This window comes from Hyperoodon ampullatus (assembly GCF_949752795.1).
Source record: "Hyperoodon ampullatus genome assembly, chromosome: 8".
In the NCBI taxonomy this organism is placed as follows: domain Eukaryota; kingdom Metazoa; phylum Chordata; class Mammalia; order Artiodactyla; family Ziphiidae; genus Hyperoodon; species Hyperoodon ampullatus.
The window spans coordinates 761439-776918 of record NC_136921.1 but is presented as its reverse complement, the minus strand read 5'-3'; the positions used below and the strand labels follow the sequence as shown (position 1 = coordinate 776918).

General features: G+C 50.7%; 1 protein-coding gene across 2 annotated transcripts in view; it reads right to left on the bottom strand.

The window, feature by feature from the left end:
- The window catches only part of HDLBP (high density lipoprotein binding protein), a gene marked incomplete at its 5' end in the record, with an annotated part of 30373 nt that extends 17890 nt beyond the window's left edge, over window positions 1–12483 (bottom strand). Inside the window, 9 exons of one of the 2 annotated variants that reach the window (XM_079710160.1) lie at window positions 998–1076; window positions 1437–1541; window positions 2402–2509; window positions 2667–2873; window positions 3387–3602; window positions 3699–3905; window positions 9047–9262; window positions 10493–10650; window positions 12405–12480. In XM_079710160.1, the coding sequence (XP_079566286.1) occupies window positions 998–1076; window positions 1437–1541; window positions 2402–2509; window positions 2667–2873; window positions 3387–3602; window positions 3699–3905; window positions 9047–9262; window positions 10493–10650; window positions 12405–12480 (1372 nt within the window). Of the gene's footprint in view, window positions 1–997; window positions 1077–1436; window positions 1542–2401; window positions 2510–2666; window positions 2874–3386; window positions 3603–3698; window positions 3906–9046; window positions 9263–10492; window positions 10651–12404 lie in introns of both variants that reach the window. The other variant, XM_079710161.1, reaches the window with a different exon arrangement.
- Between the last annotated feature and the right edge of the window lie 2997 nt (window positions 12484–15480).

Genomic DNA, 15480 nt, shown 5'->3' with positions numbered 1-15480 from the left:
CTGACCCGCTCGGGGGCTGCTGTGAGGAGGTGCTGTTCCAGGGTGGAACCATACAGGACAAGAGCCAAGGACACAGAAGCTGGGTGGCAGATTTTAGATGAAAGAAAACGAAGGTGAGGAACTGAACCAGAAGAAAATGGAACAGACACAATTCTCTGAACAACGCAAAGTGGCTCTGCACTTCCCAGGGAGCAGAAACCAGAAATTAACATCAGAACTGCACTTGCTTACATTTTCTGTTTAAGAAAACACTGCAGTTAAACAAAACAAAACAAAACAAAACAAAACAAAAAAAAAAGAAAGAAAAGCAAATTTACGGTGTGTGCAAATTTATGGTTCAAGCAGCATTGACTGGTGTCACTCCCTGTGGGCGTTTGCCCGTTGTTTAAAACGCTCCAGAACTCACAACTGACACCAAATAAAGCAGCAGCAACTAGCTTATGTTTACTCTGAACAAAGAATGGACTGCATAGGGCAAAACCCAAGAGGGCAGGCACACGGAGGCGTCCTACCTACACTGGCGGGGTGTCCGCTACCTCACCTCCACCAGAGGTCACACACAGGGGACAGAGCTGTTCTCAGGACTGGTGAGCACCGTGATGCCTAGAACGGCACTGAAGTTAAACTGAGCAAAGCAGTGGATTTCAAAAAACATCCGACATCCGCGGATTCAAGCGGAGCGCTCACTCGGCACGTTCCAACTTGAGCCGGCTCAGTCCCCGGCTGAGCCTGGGCTGGCCAGCCCAGCAGGGGCGTGGTCAGTGGTGCACGTGAGGATGGCAGACGGCAGACCCCACCCCAGCAGGTCTGGCTGAACCGTGAGGACACGGCCCCCTGCATGCCTTCACTACCAGGCTCATCACGTTCACCTCTAGGCCCATCAGCTCCAGGCCAACCTCGGCCCTGGGGGAGGCCCCGGCTAGGAGTCTAGGCCACCCCCCAGCTGGCGCTCTGCTGAGGACACCCCGCCTGCCCTCTGCGTGCCCCCCCTACTCACTGTTGGCCCCGTTCTTCCCAATGAGGTGTCTGTGGAACTTGTGGTCAATGTTGATCTCCACGTAGTCCATCCGGTTAATCTGCGGGAGAAGCACAGAGCAGGACACTGGAGACCAGAGTCCAAGACCTGGGCCCAGATCCGCAGACAAACAGCAGAACCAAAGCCCGGGAGCCGGCAGTGGCTGCCCTCTCTTCCCACTCAGCTGTCAGGATCTGCGGCAGGACCGTCCCGCAGGCACCCTCGCAAGGCCCTCCTTCACAGTAAGGTTTCGTCTACCCACAGCTCTCTCAGACTTCGGCCAGCTTCCAGCTGTTTCAGAACTCGCCACTTGCCGACTGGGCCCCCCTCCCGCACCTCCAGGGCCCCCACGTGAGGTCTGACTGGCAAGTGACAGGGTTACTCCCTCTGCCCACTTGGCCAGCCCCCCGGGGCACCTTACCAAGTCCTTGACCATGGCTTCAATCTGTTCCTGGGCCACGTTTACATCCTCTGTGGGGCCTTCCAGGGTGATCCTATCCTCGCCCTCTGTGAACTCGATGTGGACCTACCGCACCAAAACAAGAGTCGGCCCACCGGGACGGCACAGCAACCTCCTCTGAGAGCCTGGGCTGCTCTCCCGGGGCAGCAGGCGATCCACAGACACCAGGAGAAGTTGGAAAGGCGGTCTGGGGATGACCACGATTTTGGTACTAAACACTGTGTGGGAACCGCAAAGGCCTCCCCACTGTGCGCCACCAAGACCACTGGCATGAAGCACATCAACAGCTCACTGCTCACGCCTCCCCGGTGTGCAAGGGGGGATGAGACAGACAACAACGGGGGTGAAACGTTACCACCACCGCCCCCCCACCCCACCCGGCCCAACACACCAGGTGAGGAATAACGCACAGGGAGGGCAACCCGGGAGGCCAGCGCCACGGAGCCAGCCCCGCTGTGGGAACCAGGACTCTGAACAGAACAGGAATGAAATACGACGCACACGTTCTCTGCCAAGGTTACTGGACCTACTGCCGCCCAAAGGACAGAGATGCAGAGGGCAGAAAGGCCCACAAACTCCACCTCCACACGATTCGTGTACAAGTTCTGCTCCACGAAATTCTCAGATGTAACTACTCACAGGTTACGACACCGTAACAACTAAATGAGATATTTCTTGAGATATTCATTAAACTTAGCAATACACTCTTCCCCTGGTTAAAAAGACCCAAAGACGTGACACAGGTATTTGAAAAAACGTATTCTGCTCACCCTGGGCTAACCACGGAGCAGCTGACTGTCACCCACAACAACTGATCTTTAAAACACGTGCCCCGGTCTTCAAAGGCACCCCTCCCACAGGACAAAACCAATGTCAGAAATGGGAAGACAAAGATCAACTCAACGCAGCAGACAACAATTCGTTACCTTTGGCATCTGCTGAGTGATTTTGGCCAGGTTCTGCCCTTTCTTGCCAATGATGAAACGGTGAAGCCAGGAAGGAGCAGAGACGGAGGAGACCGTAAAACTGTTGGCCTAGGAAAACCAGGAAACAAACCCGTGGGTCTGCAGAGTCCAGGTTTCGTGAACACAAAGCCAGGTGGCTCACCAGGGCTCAGAGACAGGTGAGCGCTCCCCTCCCGACACGGTCCCAGGAAACGCTAATCGGAGTCTCCCCACAGCGAGCAGTTACCTTGGCATAGACCTCAGTCAACGCCTGCCCCAGCTTTTCAGGCTCGCCACGAAGTATCACAGTCTCTGAGATGCTGTCTGAAGGTGGGATCTCCACAGAAACGCCAGTTCTTTCCAGGATCTCCTGCAGGGAGTTGCCCTTGGGCCCGATGACATACTTGTGCTGGGATTTCTTCACCTCTACCGCGATGGTTGTGGTCTTCTTTTTCTAAGTACGAGCACCGTAAGGGTGTCAGAGGGAAGGGCAGGGAGCAAGACACGGGGCCCCGACTACAGCAAGTGAGCCCCGAAAAGTGAAGACGATGACCAGCCAATCCCCAGAAACTCCACTAATCAAGGACTGGGTTTTCTCCTCAAAAGAATTACTGCAGAACTTAAGTCAAGCCCAGAGTAATCACTGCAACTAGGAAGAAACAAAAACCCCCCATCCTCTCCCCAAATAAAGGAGCCAGCGTCGGACCTCAAAGCCCACCGACTCAGGCTAGAAGCTCACCCAAAGGCCTGATCAGCTCTGAGCGGCACGTGCCCAGGGGCACACAGGGCAGGGGGGAGCTCGGGTGGGAATCTGTGGGGACAGCCGTCCAGCAGAGCTTGGCCCACTGCCCCACAGCTACGGGGAGGCACGGGCACCACCTTCTAACTGTGGAAACTGAAGCTGTCCAGGCCTCAAAGGCTACGGGGCAGGGCTGGGCTGCTCTCTGTTCCTCCTCCTGACTGCTACCTTCTCCTCGTAAATCTTCTTGATGCGGGCCACAGCCTGAGCCAGCTGCTCCTTCTCCCCCGTGAAGACGATCTCGGTCCGGTTGACGCTGGGCGGGGGTATGTTGATGCGTGTCCCCGTCTCCTGCATGATCTCACTGACCAGCCGATTGTACGGCCCCGCGATGAAGGGGTGGAACGCCTTCTCTACTTCCAGCCTCTCCACAGCACGTTTGTCCTGAGAGGGAAGGACAGAACCATGAGGGCACAGATCTGGGCCTCCCGGCGGTTGGGGCAAGGCCACCATGCACACCAGGCCCGTGGCTGGCCACACCTGCTCGGCGGAGATGAGCAGGACCTCGTGGCGAGCTTTCTCGATGCCCTCTTTGGTGCCGGTGATCCTGATCTGATTGCTGGCGTCATCTGGGCGTGGGATCTGGATTTTGGTTGCAGTTTTTAGCTCCAAGTCTTGCAGTTTCTCTCCATTTTTGCCAATAACAAAGCGATGGTGTTCTTTGGGAATGGCAACAGTTGCTGAGGCCTACGGCAGGAAAAGAACCAAAGAAAACAAAAACGTTTGCAGGTTCCGAAAAAGCATGTTTTTCCACGACACTCTCCCTGGTTGGAATGCCATCTCCACCTACTCTCACCTTGCTAGCCCCAACCCGCCCTTCAGAACAGTCTCAGGTTAAATTGGGGAAGCAGGGCCAAGCCCCAGGCTAGAATGAGTTCAAACGTGACACAGACCCATGGTCCTGCATCACCCCTTCAGCCATCATAATTATTCCCTCAGTGTCTTCTCAGCCCAGCTCTAAGCCATCACGAGGACAGGAATATTCAAGAATGGCATGTGCTTGTTTCCCATCTCAGTGGTTCCTCACACCATGCTAGGACACAGCAGGAAAGCAGGCACACACTGACTAACCAGATGCATTTTTGTCTCTGGAGCACTATGTGCTCTTTTTCTTCAGACATAAGCCCTATACGTAGTGATAAACTCTTCTTGCTATCTGTTTTACAACCAGTTAAAATAGACAACTCATTTGAGGAAAGAAAACGACAATAATCCAAATCCTCAAACTGCCAGAAATTAAGCAACTTTCTGAAGTCACAGGAAAATCTGGGAGGAAGACAGAGGTTTCCAGTCTTCCTAGATCTACAGAGTAAACAGTCATCAACCAAGAGGACTTTGAAAAAAAGAAAAGAAAAGGGCCAAGTGTTAAGGTTCCCACCACTAGTGCAGCAGGAAGTCACAGACCAGCCAGCTTCCCTCCTTCCCCAAAGGACACAGCTTCACAGCCAACTTTTCAACACTCACAACAGAAATATTAAATTGTATCACGGAGGCAATAAAAAAGATCCTCACTTCCCAACTAGCACAGAAAGTAAGACCAGTGGCTTATAAATTATGAGCAAATGAGGTTTATTCTAAAAATGGTTCAATATTAGGAAATCCATTTATATAAATCATCATATTGTTAGATCTAAGGAGAAAAATCAAATGATCATCTCTATAAAATCAAAATCCTTTCATGATAAAAATATGCAAGAAAATAGAAATCAGTGGATGTATATTTTTTTAACATGACCAAATATACATGCACCCTCAGCCCCAGAGCTGTATTTGGCAGGAAAGCTTTGCTCATTAAGGCCGTGCACCGTCCACAGCCACTGCCAACCTCCACCGGAGTATTTCCCACGAAAGGAGACACGAAAAAGCAGGGCTGACACGAGGCTGGAGAGGAAGAAGCACATGACTGCACACAGGGGAACCCTGGGGAAAACCACTACTTTACCCAACTCTTACTGTCCGTAAGAGGAAGAAAAAATTAGGATCCAGACTCAGCAGCTTTAACTCATACTGACAACACATGGTTAGAAGATGCAAAGGGAAGACCGCTCATCTCAGCAGCTGGACACAAAACATAGCAGGTGGAACATGCATCCCACAAGGCAGAGCACAGCCCTGGGTGATCTAACACCATTCTGAGCAAAAAGCTGATGATCAAGTTTGCAGGGTAGAACAAAAGGATTTTGAATAGAATGGACAGGAAATCCTGAAAGAGAACAGCACAGGAGTGGTGGCAGTAACTGGACTAGATATTAAAATATAAAACCATTACCAATAAAACAGAGAACATGAGCACATGGAGAGACAGACCAACTCAAAATCTAGGAACAGACCCAAGTTAGTATGAAAATTTAGGACGTGATAAGAACTGCCACTCAAATCGCTGCGGGGGAACTCTTTTAAAATTGGTGTTGATGACTTGATAGCTATATGGGAAAGGATGTTTCTGGATCTGTATGTGGCACCATTCACAATAAATTCCAAACAGATCAGGACTTGAAATATAAGAACACCTTTACAAGCACCAGAGAAAATAAGAATAAACTTTCTGACTACCCAAAGTAAAAAGAAACTTTCCTAACAACAACTCAAAAGAACAAAAGATTAACGAATTTTGACTACAAAAGAATGAAACTTTCACACAGCAAAACATACCAAGATCAAAACCCAGGTGGCAAACTGGGAACTGTATCTGTAACGTGTTACTGATGCAGGGTTTGAAGAGCCTCACTGCGTCCAGCAGGACGGAAACCTTTACCTGGAGAGCAAAGGGCAAGAGACCAGCGCACAGGGGAAACACAGATTAAAAGTATACGCAGCTATCTTTCAGAGTGCAGAAAGTCCCAGTACCTGATGGCCCTGGCAAGGCTTTGAGAAAGCCAATGGGAGGACAAACGCACGGCACCTCAGGGGAGGGATCCGGCCATGATGGCAAAATTACAGACGCAGATACCCTCTGACCCAGCCATCTCACTTCTAGGAAATCTCTCCCGCGATAACTGGGTAAAACAGGAAATAGCAGGTGCACAAGGTGTTTAACTGTGACATGATTTGTTAAGAGCAAATGTCTGGAAGTCACCCAAGTGCCCATTAAGAGGAATGCCTGGACAACTCATAGCACACCCACGGAGCACTGTGCAGCTGTGTAAAGAAACGAGGAAAGCCACTACCTGCCTTGATGCAGCCTGCTCCAGGATGCACTGCAGGAAGACACAGGGTGCAGAACAGAGCTCACAGCAAGTTAACCTTTTGCTTCTATTCTCAAACCAAACAATGGAAGAACAGCCCAAAGACCAAGAATGGTCACCCAGCAGGGGAGAAAGGGGCCCAGAGGACCTCATACGGCTCTGACGTTGCAATCATGGAACAGTTAAGTATGTTTTAAAAACTGAAAATAAACTAAAAACAAACGAACCTAACTATATATCAAGATGACAGCATCACCTCAATAGAGAGAGAAGAATTACCTCACTGATTTAAAACCCCCACGATCTTTCATCTTAATTAGAAGTATGTGTTTGAACTCATGCAACTTCCCACCATAAACATCCAGAATTCTTGGACAAACAACTGATTTCAGGTCTGTGGAAGGAAATGGCTAAGGTTAGTCTGTGTTAGAAATAAGGAAGTGGTTCAAGATGAAGTTATGTCAGAAGGTGCAGGGTGCCTCCCTGAAGGAGCTCCCGTGGGCCAGAGACAAGGCAATTTCTGCATAAAGAACTAATCAACACACCAGAAGTTCATGATGACACTGAAAAGACCCATGGACCCAAGATGCCAGAGTGTCAATGTGGTCTAAAAACTAAGGGGAAAAGGATCTTTTTTTAAAATAGATTTATTTAATTAATTTATTTTTGGCTGCACTGGGTTTTCGTTGCTGTGCGCAGGCTTTCTCTAGTTGCAGTGAGGGGGGCTACTCTTCGTTGCGGTGCGTGGGCTTCTCACTGTGGTGGCTTCGCTTGTCGCGAAGCATGGGCTCTAGGTTCGTGGGCTTCAGTAGCTGTGGCACGTGGGCTCAGGAGCTGTGGTTCCGGGGCTCTAGAGCGCAGGCTCAGTAGCTGTGGCGCATGGGCTTAGTTGCTCTGTGGCATGCGGGATCTTCCCGGACCAGGGTTCGAACCCATATCCCCTGCATTGGCAGGCGGATTCTTAACCACTGCACCACAAGGGAAGCCCAGGATCAATGATTTATCCTGCACGTCCCACCCGGAGGTTCTTCATCAGAATACCCACTAATTCAGGAGGAGGAAGAGACCAGAAAGCCATCATTCGCGACCCCAAGTGAATTCAGGAAGCGATCAGCAATGGCTGACAGAACTATTAAGCAAAAGATTGGTCAGGAACCTTATAATGGATGCATCTGCTGAAGACAAAGTCTACGGATCAATCAGCCTGAGTCTACGGATCAATCCTGGAATCAACACCAAGTACAAAAGCACTACCCACACGTTTTCTTGCCAAACATACAAGCTGAACATGAAAGCAATCGAGAGCCCCTAGATCTACCCTCCAATTTACAGGAATAATGACGGACAGTGGAACAAGCCAAACACCTGCTTGTCCCTCCAGAACAAATCAACGGCATTAAGGAAAGGAGAAGAAGGGGCTGCTGAGGAATGAACGAGCGGGAGTGGGCAAGTCTCATCTGGACACTGAGGAAAAATCCAACCAGGAAGGACGCCTTTGAGATGATGAGGGAAGACCATACACAGACTGGGTTGATGTCGGTATATTAAGAAATTACTATTAACTTTAATAAGTGAGTTAACAGGATGTGGTTATATTTAAAAAAACAAAAAAGAAGGGGGCCCAAATAGAATTATTTATAGGTGAATAATGTGTCTGGGATTTGCTTTAAAGTAAGTGGGGGTGGGGGGCAGGGGGATAGAATGGGAGGGATGCCTCAGAAGTGTTCTCTCCCTGTCCAGTGCTCAATCACAAAATATTCAAGTATTCACCTACTAGCAGATAACAGTGAAAGTCTGAGAGCTCAACATGTGCCAGCCACAATGTGAAACAATTTATACACATTCTCAACTTCCTACATTCAATGACTTGATTCCCTGAAGCTGGCGTGGGTTAGGGAAGGTCCAAGGCGCCCTGTGGCTGTGAGTGTGAGAGCTGGGAGCCCACAGGGCAGTGCTCCCTCCCCACTAAGCCCCCTGGGGCCCCTCTTGCATCAGATCCCCATCTTTGAACCACCACATCTAGAGCCAGCTCTCCTAAAAGCTCAGAGACTCAGCAACAGGTGGGAAGAACCCTCATTTCTAACTAAACCCATCTAAAGACCTGTCATACTACATTTTAATACGATTCTCTGCATTTATCTTGGTCTTTAAGTGATGCCACTTAGGGAGAAATGCATCACTGATTTACTCATTTATTACAATGGTTCCCAAATAAATTCCAAGTAACTGGTATCAGACTGCTAAGAACTATGGAATCTGTGATCTCCCAAGCCTGGGGCCTGGAAGTGTGTATTTAACAAGGCACGTACTCACTGATTCTCAGAGCCTGAAGTGGGTACTGCTGATCTACACACGCATGTCCTCGCTCCACCATCTGGGCAAGCTCAGTTAAGTGTCTGAAACTCTGGGATACCCCTTTAACTTTCAGTTCATTCACCGAAAGAGCAAAACTGGTAGGTGTTCTAGTCCTATTACTGAGTTAGTAGTTTTACACTAAAAGTGCCAGGAGGCTCTGAATATTGCTGTCCTCTCCGCAAACTCTATGGTCCTGCCCACTGGTGGGAAGAATCTGATTGGGTCTGAGCCGTGTCCACAGTACCTGGAGTGCCCCTCCTGGGGAAGACCTGGCCAGGGAACACCCACCTGAGTCTGCAGTCTAGCAACAATGTCCTTCCGGGCTTTCATGACAGCATCCAGCTTCCCTGAAACCATGATGGAGAGGCCCTGGTCTTTGGCAAGAGACAGCTCCAGGTGAGCGCCAGTCCTCTGCATGATCTCAAGGCAGATTTTTGCTTGTTCACCTTCTCCAAACTGGTTCATGTCCTTGTATTTCCTCTCCTCCAGGGGTACATGGAACACCTGCTCAGAAAGGTCAAAAAGGGAAGGTTAAGAGACCAAGAAGAGAAGACAGGAGTGTCCAGAAACCGAACGTACAGAGTAAAGAACGTGAGTTTGTTCATTCACTAAGTATCACCCCTGCCTACTGCTCTAAGGCCCCAGAGGGAGTTAAGAGACAAGCAGAAAGCGCCTAAGGGCAGGAGACTGCGGTCCTAGTGAAGAAGACACCCCCCACCCCCCCACCTCACCAAGTACAAATGAAGGCAAGGGGCATCATGTAACAGTAATGAGCAGGTCAGTGAAGGAAACAAACTGGGAGGTGACAAGGACCTGGCTGGCTATGCTGGGAGGGGCCAGAGCAGAGGGGCAGGCGAGAGCTTCACAAAGGGGGCGGGGGGGGGGGGCGTCTAGCACAGCAGGGGGTCCACGAGGTAGGAGGGGAAGTGCTGGTCCCTCAGCCCACCCTGTGGGTGAGATGAGAAGACAATGGCGGGTGTGAAGGAGGACACATTCTGACTGAGGACTCGGGGCTGAGCAGAGGCAAGGGTGGAAGCAGGGAACCAACAGGACTGTGGTTCAGGGCCTGAGCCACTATGTGGAACGTGGTGCATTTACAACATCAGGAGGCTGGGGGAACCAGAATACAGCTGGTGATGAGTCCTGGGCTTAGGGGGACTTCTCAGTGCGTGGGTGGTAATCGACAACCATGACCAAACATCGACACACAGAGAGAGCACTGAGCCCACCAACACCCCAGCTCCAGGGAGCAGAGACAGGCTAGTGGAGTCCCAAAAAGTCAAGAGGAGAAAACCGCTTCAAGACAGTGGGACAGCTGCTGACGCTGGTGACACGGAAGCCAAGGGCAGTTCCAGCAGCTGGAGCAGACTGGACTGCAGTGGACTGAAAATATATGGGACCATCCCTTCTGGGTGCTGGGGTGCAGGGAAGTTGTGCTTCCCTAGAGCTCTGGGGGGTGGGGAGACCAACTTAATCCAAAGGCCTCCTCTCATGTCCAAAGCACCCTCACATCTGCATGTTCAAAAACCCTCCCGGGAATTCCCTGGCAGTCCAGTGGTTAGGGTTCCATGCCTTCACCACCGAAGCCCCAGGTTTGATCCCCGGTCAGGCAACTAGGATCCAGAAAGCAGCGCGGCACAGCCGAAAGAAAATTAAAACAAAAACAAAAACCTCCCATCAAACACCACTGCTTCCTACTTGGAGGGGCAGGTGACAAAAGAATGGGTTTTCTACCTGAGTGATGACAGAAGCCTTGATGGGCCGGATCTTGTTATTCCAGACGCCAGCAGGTTCCTGGGCATTTTCCAAGCAAGCTGCTTTCTCAGGGAGTGGGGGGAAGGCATCCTTGTAGGTTGGAGGGTCGCTCTCCTCCTCTGAATTTAAAGTGGCAACTGGACCGGCCAACACAGATTAAGAGGAAGCACATCATATTCAGTGTTAGATGGAAAAAACACGAGGAGGGTTTTGACGTCAAAAAGAGAGAGAGCACTGACTGCTGACAACCCCCCACCTCTTCCCTCGGTCACAGGCAAGGGCCCCCGCCGCTCCGCAGGCCCAGCGCCCTCAAGTTCAGCCTGTCAACTGGAAGGGCCAGACTCTGAACCTGATGGCGCCCCTGCCCTGTGCACAGCCTCCCCTGTGAGCCTCAGCTCAGACGCCGGATGCCCCACTGCTCCCCTAATGGGGTGAGCTCCTTGATGGAAGACCTTGACACAGACTTTTCAGCCCTGGAGAGTCTTCCAATCTTGTATTCAAAAACAATCACGACCACGACAATGCCTGGCACATAGCCAGCTCTTAAATTTGCAGAACAAAAGGCTGCTGCTGCCCAGCACTGCCCGTGAGAACCCCTTGAGGTAAACTGCAGCTGATTTCCCACTGTAATGTACCATGTTGAAAGCATCGTGGGACCTGCCATCTCTGCCCCCCGTACCCCCAACGCAGGGAGCACTGGAGGAAATCAGGTCCCGGCGATCACCTGCTCCACCCTCCACAGTGCCCTGACCGTTCACCACAGCTCCATGGAAGCAGGAGTGTGACTGTTTGGGTCACCCTAGGGTCCGGGGCTGAACACAGTATCGGCAATGGCAGGGCCCAATAGAAACCACTGTGAACAGATGCGCACACAGAGCAGAGGGATGACCTCTGGAATTGGACAGGCCCATGTCCGACTCCGGGGTCACGACTCTAGCCGTGCAGCCGTGCTATCCTGGATGCCAAGACAGACTCCGTGTGACGAGCTGTTCCAGTCTGCCAGTGCCCGCTCCCCTCCCCTAAAAACGGGGGCGCAGACCCCACAGGGCTGTTGGGTCGTGTGGAAGCCCCAGCCAGCAGGCACTCAGAACCCAAGCGAGCGGCAGTGTCTAGGTCTCCACTGCCTGGAAACAAGCCACTTGAAACGTGGTGAGTGTGACGGATGAAACGCACTTTTAATTTCAATTAATTTAAACTTAAGAACTGATATTCAATTCAGTTATTGGAAAACTTTAAAGAATGTTTGGAACGACAAAGGGTAGAACAAGCTACTCTTTCAGCTGCAAATTTTGTAAAATCTAACTACAGATGAAGGGCTTTGGATGGAAACAGCATTCAAATCAAGTTGTCCTGCAGTCATACGTACACATCAGACTCTGAAGGGAAAGACAAGACTGTGAAGTACGAGCTAGAGACACTGATGTGACCGTCCTGCAGATGCCCCAGCTCGCGTACTGTCCCTCCTGGGCAGCACTAGTCTCCACTAGGGCTGGCTGCCTGGGCCAGTGTGGGGCCCGAGTCCAGCCTTCATCCTCACAGCTATCTCCCGACAGAGCTCTGGGATGCTTCCCATCCCAGAGTCCAGTTCAACACAACTGGGCAATAGCGATTTTGGAGAAGAATCCTAATAATCACAAAGGCCAAATTCACTGGCTTTCCAGAAAGTTGTCCACATTTTAAATCTTACTGGAGGCGATCCATCCGCCACTCCTGGCCAGTTTCACCACGCACACGAGGCTAGTGCAAAGTGGAGCACACAGCACTGGCGGGTCCTGGCCCACCCCACAGGCACAGGGCTGAAAGGTACCTGTGGAGAGGCCACTGGCCCTCATGAGGATCGGAAAGAGCCGTGTCTTATGGTCAACAAGAACAGTGAGGAAGGGGCCGTCACCTTTGATTTGTTGCGGAACCAGTCCACTTCGGTGTTCAGCAAAGCTCTCTTGGGTCAGAACAGCGACGGAGCTCATGGTTGATCTCAGGAGTCCACACGATCCGGGTGAGCCACTGAAGCAGGGGGGTGAGTCAGAGAGGCAAGTGCGGCACAGCCAGCTCGCAGCTACCTGATCCGTTCCGCTGAGAGTTTAAGCCAAGGGTTCACTCTGCTTCCCCACCAAGCAACACCTTATCTTCCTCACTTACAACTGCTGACATAAGGTGATTCCCAAACTCTCACCAAGTGATGAAAAGGAAAAACTCACGGGGGGGGGGGGGGCGCCCTGGAAAACCTCCCCCCCGTTGCCTGTAACAGAGCAGATGGAGGCTCCAGCTGAGAGGCTCACGACCAGGACGCCCAGGGGCCACCCCTCTCTCCACCCACGGGGCCCCAATGGAACCCAACACATGTCTGACCCAGCCCCAGACACAGATCAACATCTGGATGGTTCTACTAACAACTATCTCAGTTATGTGGTTAATCTGTTCATCCCCATGCCTCCTAATGCTTATAAAATGTATCATTTGACAGTAGCTGCAAAGAGCCACTGAAGAGCAGCCTCCCTTGCTCTGTGGCGACAGTGTAACAGCAAGTGGCAACAGTGTAACAGCAAGAGGTGGGAGGGGTAGCAGTTTAAGTGCCTCTGACATGCGGTGACTGGTTGTTCTCCCACGTCCAGTCTCCCAGGCGTGGGAGGGGACTTGCAGCAGGTGGGACCTGGCCCAAGGGCACACAGTTCCTCAGTTCAGGGTAGGAACCCCACAGTCTGCCTCCGGACCCCACTCCTGAGAGGTCGCAGTGCTCAGCGAGACTCTGGCTCTCAAAGCCACAGCTCCCTTATTTGGAAAAGGGGCTCACTCAGCACTGGCTGCCGCTCTCCAACTCCAGGTGAGTCCCATGCTACTGCAAAGAGGAAGAACCCACTCTCTTCACACAATTTTGCACCAAGTGTCTTCTTGTACCACCGTGGCAAAAAAGTATAAGAGGGTCAAGTAATTTAACAAGAGTGAGTTTTTTCATCATTTTTACAACTCAGTAAGACCCCTCCCCAAGTTCAAGAAAATTAAACTCTGTATTTCTAAAGAGAAGCAAGATACAAATTCAGATACCCCGAGCAAATGTAATTCACATTTAAGGAAAAAAGATTAAAAATAGACGGAAACCAGATGACACATCCACCTGAAGTATACACACTGCTCCATGCTGGGAGGTTAGCTACAGTGATTCTCTCTGAAGAACCGTTAGAAACTTAAGGATAAAACACAATGAAAGAAGGTACACACACAGCCCAGGGCCAGGAAGCCTTGAGACAGGACACACTTACCAGCAAAACGGTCAGTAGCCAGAAGGTCCGTCCTGAGGCCGCCTCTATCAGCCTGCCAGCTTTTTCTGGTGTGGGACAGGAAGGGAGAGGGAGCGAGGAGAAAACCAGAGAAAAGTTACGTATCTGCATCCTACAACCCAGATCCTTTCACCTCTCAACCAGAAAAGGTCCAAGTATTGCTTACACTTTGGCTACTAATACCAATATTAGGCAAATTGCTTGGGGGAAAAAATGGAAGAAACCCTTTCACTAGGCCATTAGCTTCTTATTTTTCTTAAATTAATTTATTATTTATTTTTGGTTGCCTTGGGTCTTTGTTGCTGTGCGTGGGCTTCTCATCGCAGTGGCTTCTCTTGTGGAGCATCGGCTCGGTTCCTCCACAGCATGTGGGATCTTTCCGGACCAGGGCTCGAACCCGTGTCCCCTGCATTGGCAGGTGGATTCTTAACCACTGCGCCACCAAGGAAGCCCCTAGACCATTAGCTTCAAACAAACATATTACAGTAAAACCTGAACCATCTGGAACTTCTAGAGGGCAACTTTTCCAGGGACCCAAGGGAATCCCCTAAGTGTATCCCTTTTACATGTAAGCATTTTGAAGTAAAATTCTCACAAAACTGATGTTTGTTCTGCTACGTGGCTGAGTAATTTTTCCTGTATTCCTCTTATTAATCTATGCTGAGCCAGAAGAAAAAAGGTTCTGCAACACTGTGTCATGATCTAGAACAAACTGTGGACCTTGGGGGCTCCAGAGCTTTTTAGGGTGACTGAGGGCTACTGTCTTTAAGAGTTCCCTGTGTATTTTGTAGTTACTTTGTTCTTCTTGCTGTTATCCTATAAAAGTTCTTCGGTCCCTTCTAATCCACTGGGGATTTAGAAACCAGGCCATAAAATAGCAGGGCTGGAAAAAACCTTCAAAGGCCATCCTAGGAGGACCAAGAAAGAGGGGTGGGTCACCTTGCCTTGGGGGACTTCAGGATAGTGAGGCTGCCAGGTAGGTTACAAACCACCACGTGCACTTGATAAGGGAGACATTATGACAGTGGTGAAGCATGGGCTAAAATGGGAGAATTCTCAACAGTAACAAGAATACCCTACCTAACTGGAGAGTAACACCCCCAAATTCTTGCCCATAATACAAGCGTGGCTCAGGAGCTAGGAAGACGGTTCATGGCAGTCAGGGCTGCCTCAGTGGGGTCTCAAATGTCCCAGCTGGGGACATGAACCAGTGGTATAAAAAAAAAAAAAAACCCTCTCAACGTAGGGGCCTGAGTCACATGGGGGAAGTACTATGAGCCAGAGGCCAGAGCCTCTCTGGGGCCCCCGTCCCACCAAACACACAAAGGCACCTGAGACCCAAGTGGAAAAGTGGAGACAAACTGACCGAGACTATTTTATTTAAGAATTTGCCTCCAACAAATTCTAATCGCAAGTCTCAGTGACTCAGGCAAGGAAGAAAGAAACCGCTTCCATTCAACCAAACTGTCAGAGTAGCACATCCATGCATGGGTCCTGACGGGGTGGAAAAGGTGAGCCCGCCTTGGGATTCCCAGTGTCCAGGGGGCCCACACTTAGCCCGTCTAGGAACAGGATGGCGGTGCTCCAGGTCAAAGCGCCAACGGGAAGCCAGGATCCAGGCATCTGCCCCACTCTCCTGGCAACTCTTGACTGCTGACCTGAGACCTGAACAGCCTCATCAAAACCCACTGA